Consider the following 4,680-nt stretch of genomic DNA (forward strand, 5'->3'; position numbering starts at 1 on the left):
GTCCATGTCCATGAGTCTCTGTTTGTCCTGTTTGTTGCTCTTAGGTTTACATGCCACATATAAGTGATATCATGTGATTTTCAAATTTTTTCTGTCTGGTTCATTTCACTTAGCACGACACAATCTTTTCAAGTAAGTGCATATGAATATGACTGACATATTCTGAGTCATAAAACAAGATTCAGCAATTTCAAAGGATTGAAATCCCTCAGTCTGTTCTCTGACCACAGTGAAACTAAGCTAAAGATCAATAAGAAAAAAGAGAGAATCCCACCTTATGAAATTAAGCCACACACGTCCACAGAACCCTTGGTACGGCAGAAGCAATCATAACAGATATTAGAAAATATTTCAAATTGTATATTGAAAATATATCCAAATAATGTTGCAGCTAAAACAGTTGTTTTTGATGCATGAATTAGAAAAGCAAAAGGTAGCAAATCAATGCTCTAAGCTTCCACCTCATGGGGGAAAATAAATCCCAACCCCGCCCTCACATCAGTGACAGAAGTCAGTTCCAGGTGGGGTGTTGATCTAGGTGCAAAGGACAAGACAATATGAGCTATAAAACAGAATGCAGGAGAATATCTTTATAATCTTGGGATAAGCAAAGATTTCTTAAACGGGACACAAAAAGAGCTAAATGTAAAAGACAAATGTCAAACTGAACAACTTAAAACTTAAGAACTTCTGTTTATCAAAACACTCTAAAGAGCAAAAAGCCACAGAGTAGGAGTCAAAAAGTAGATATATGACAAAGGACTCCAACTCACAGTGTATCAAGAACCCCGCGAAATTAATTAGAAACAACTCTAGTAGTAAAATGGGCAGTCCTGAACGAGCCCTTCAAAAGCAGGACACCAATGACCAGTGACACGAGGCTGTGTCCACCGTTGGGGAAATGCCATTACACCCATCCACCCAGCAGAACAGGTGAAATGAAACACACGGGTAACGGTCGGTGTTGACGAGGACGTGCAGCACAGGGACTTGAGGGCCTTCCACTTTGGGAAACTGGTCACTTCTAGTAAACTGAGCTCCTCGGTGTATGCTCAGCAGAAACGCACGCCCACCCACACATACCTGAAATATTTACATCCACCCCATCGAAACGGCTGGACGCTGGAAACAAGCCAACTGTCCACCAACAGCGGAATCACACACACCAACTGTGGTGCATCATCTAGCTGAGCACTACACAGCAATGAGGCGGCGACCACACTGCACACAACTTGTGCGCGAAGCTCACAGACGTGACGGGAACAGAAGGTGGACACAAAGGAATGCCGTCTCGGGAGGCTTGGGCCGCCAGTCTGGGACACAGGGACGGGGCGGCTCAAACAGCAGACGTGTGCTTCCCACAGCCCCGCAGGCTGGGCGTCCATCAAGGCACTGGCCCACCTGGGCCTGGGGAGAGCCTGCTTCCTGCTTCACGGTCGACCCCCTTCTCACGACGTCCTCATGTAGCGAGGTGCTCTCAGGGGTCTCCCTTCCCTTCCCAAGGCTCCCACCTCGTGACCCAGTCACCTCCCAAAGGCCCCGCCTCCCAGCAACAGCACACTATGGGTTAGGGTTCAACCACGGACTTCCGAAGACACAAACATTTGATCTACAGCAAACACACGTTGCAAAATCCCATTCCAGCAACGTTCAGAGCCAGGCAAAGGCAACCATAGTCAGAAGTCAGGCGTGCCCCGTGGGGCGGCCCTCAGTGGAAGGAGTGCTTGGGGCCTCAGGTGTGTGGAAGTGTCTGGACCTGGATGCTGGCTACGTGTGTGTCCACTTTGTGAAATCTCATCCACCTGTACACTCATGACTTGCGTGGTTTGGGATATGTATACTACAATAAAAAGTTAACTAAAAATCAAAACCACACACACACAGAATCGTGGACGTGCACCTCCTGGCATGGAGGTTTCCCCATGGTGTCAGATGAGAAAGGTCCCAAGGCAATGCATGTCCGTTTGTTTAAAAATATTTATTGAGATGTACTATGTGCTGACACGTGATTCATTTGGAAGACGTCTCTACGGCTGTACTACGTCATGCAGAGCCCAGCGCATGCACCGCCACCTCGGGTCCTGCGCGTTGAGTGGATGAGCCGAGGGCGGGAGGGACACCACTGACACATGATGCACGGACAGTCACTTTCACGGGAGGACAGGTTGACACGTGTGCCCTACGAGTGTAGAACTAGACCTAGCTTAGGGACACTGTGCCCCCAACCGACCCATAGGCCGGCACTGTGGGCACCACTGGTGGACACCTGGGAACACAGCCTACTTCTAGAGGACAGACATGGGCGGTGACGGTGGCGAGGGCAGCCCAGGAGCCCGCAGAGACGGTGCTGCCCCCTGCCAGGCGGCGCGGGGCCGTGCGGGCTGCCACGGCAGCGTGCGTGCACGTCGTGCGGCCCGGCTCACTCACGGCCGCTGCTCCGACGCGCCCCCGCTGCCTCCAAGCAGAACGGCCACTGTCATCTCCAGATCGGAAAGACTTTCTCTCCAACCTGCAGAGACGAAAGGAGCAGATCTGTCAGGAAATACGTCCCCGTTGGGCTCACACGCAGTGTTCCCAGCAACTTAACCCTGACGAGAGGGTGGCGTTCGCGCGTGGAAGCTTCTTAGACGACTAACTTGTAGCGTAAAACTGCCCCGAAGCAATGCACGAAACAGGTATTACAAGAGGAAGAGAAACCACCAACTAGTCCCGAACGAACCCCGAGTCTGGAGGAGAGAGCCCGCTGTCGGTGGCCCCGAGGGCACGAAGCCCACGGCCCCTGCCAGCCGCCGCCCAGTCAGGGCGCACGCCTGCCCCCTGCGGGCACGACGGTGCGAGGCCGCGTGAGGGCTCGGCCAGGGCTCCTGGGTGCACAGAAGGGGTGGCCCCCAGGCTGGTCTGGGTCTCCCGTCACTGACTCGTGTCACAGAGCAAACGACTCGCCTTCCCGCAGCTCCGTTTCCTGTCCTGTGAACGCTGGCACCCACCGCCCACCACCACCGTGTCACCACTGACCGCCCGGACCAGCACCACGGCGCGGGACGCACAGTGGAACGTCTTACTTTCTGCGCAGTGGGGTCCTGCCCGGAAGCGACCGACCAACTCAGCGTGACGGACATGTGCCTCCTCCACACGGGGTTCCTCTGCAGCACGACCGAGCCCGTGACCACGTCCCCCACGTGCACGGGGACGGGCTCGTCCATCATGAACAGCACCTGCTTCCAGTGGGTGGTGCTGAAAGACACGCCTGCTGTTACTGTCCCCGCCCGACTGCCCAGAGTCACACAGCCAGGCGAGGACACGGCCAGGCGAGGACACGGCTCCGGGACACGCTCCGGTTCCATACGGGGTGAGGGCGCCTGTCCCTGTCCCAAGGGCACATGGACAGACACAGGGTCCTGTATGGTGCCCATTCCCCTGCCCCTCAAAGGGTCAGCCTGGCTTCCACGTCCTGACACAGCGCATCCACCCCAAGGCACCCCACCCCTGTAAGCTGCTGACGCCCATGGTCTGGACGCTGCAGTTAAAAGAAGGGACATACGCTGACGAAACTGTGTCCAAAACCGTGGTAACTTCTGTGAAAGTGGGGGTGCATGTGAACAAGACAACTGCACCTTTTGGGGGACAACAGTAACACTTGGGCTCTGGCCCTCGACAGGCACCCCCGGCCCCCCAGCACGCAGTCACGCTGGTCCGCACCCGACTCCAAGCCACCCCCTCAGCTATCATGAGCGTCTCTTTCCCAGGGAGCCACCTGGCCCCCTCGGGCCTCAGGTGTGAACTACCCTGGTCCCCAAGGTGAGCACTCTGCCCGCTGCCCAGAGGGAGCACTGGCTACCGGCCCGGCCCTGCCAGCCACAAAGACGCTCTGGCCAAACAGCTGCTCAGCCTCTCTCCTGTCGCAGAATGACAGCCCGGGTTCTTTGGGCCCAAATGCCCCCCCGCCCCAGGGCCTCCCGCACTTACGCCTGATGTCCACATCCCAGGGGGACTTCTGGGCAGTCCCTGGAAGGCCGGGAAAGCCCCAAAAGGCGGCGGTGCCACCTGGGAGGCCTGAACCACAGCCCGTCCCACACGACACATGCATCTCAGGGGACGTCTGCCTCCCCCGGGAAGTCTGAGAGAAGACCTGACTTCTGTGACAGATGCGGCAGCAGCTGAGACCAAGCCCCTCCTCCCGCAGTCCCTGTGCTCATCCCCGCCTGGAGCGGCCTGGACAGCGGGCGCGGGCGAGGGGCGCGCAAAGCCTGGGACTGACTGCCACACTGTCCAATCCTGCTGGACACCCCGGCCCAGGTCGACCTGGCCCGGGGGACCTTGGGTGAATCCCACATTCCTAGGTCTGGGAACTCCTGGCTCTGTCATGCCTCAGGCCGTGCCAACGCCTTGAAGGACACTGCCCCACCCCGCACGCGCCGCCGGGCACCCGAGGGAGACACACTCACGGGTGGAACGGCCCCGTGCTCAGCACCAGCGGTGGCCCGTCCTCCTCCAGGCTATGGAAGCCGACGCTGAACCAGGCCGTGAATCCGTGCAGGCTGCCGGCTTTCTTGATATCGAAGCACAGCTCTCCTCTCATCATCTGGGCGTGACCAGACGGCCGAGAGAATGGACGGGGGTCAGGCAGGTGACACCAGGCCGCCCGGGGCCCTGGCAGCGAGACTCGGCACCCACCCCGCT

The 4,680-nt window shown here is 57.2% G+C and overlaps 1 protein-coding gene across 1 annotated transcript; it reads right to left on the reverse strand.

Moving 5' to 3' along the window:
* Nucleotides 1-1,959: 1,959 nt before the first annotated feature.
* Nucleotides 1,960-4,610, reverse strand: LOC120612424 (protein arginine N-methyltransferase 2-like). Its single transcript, XM_039874853.1, has 3 exons — nucleotides 4,446-4,610; nucleotides 3,063-3,234; nucleotides 1,960-2,509 (listed from the first exon to the last, which is right to left on the reverse strand). Exons 1-3 carry the CDS (start codon nucleotides 4,580-4,582, stop codon nucleotides 2,477-2,479), a joined length of 342 nt encoding a protein of 113 aa, XP_039730787.1. The 5' UTR covers nucleotides 4,583-4,610; the 3' UTR covers nucleotides 1,960-2,476.
* Nucleotides 4,611-4,680: the final 70 nt, after the last annotated feature.

Source organism: Pteropus medius, unplaced genomic scaffold (assembly GCF_902729225.1).
Source record: "Pteropus medius unplaced genomic scaffold, Ma_sr-lr_union100, whole genome shotgun sequence".
NCBI classification, from domain to species: domain Eukaryota; kingdom Metazoa; phylum Chordata; class Mammalia; order Chiroptera; family Pteropodidae; genus Pteropus; species Pteropus medius.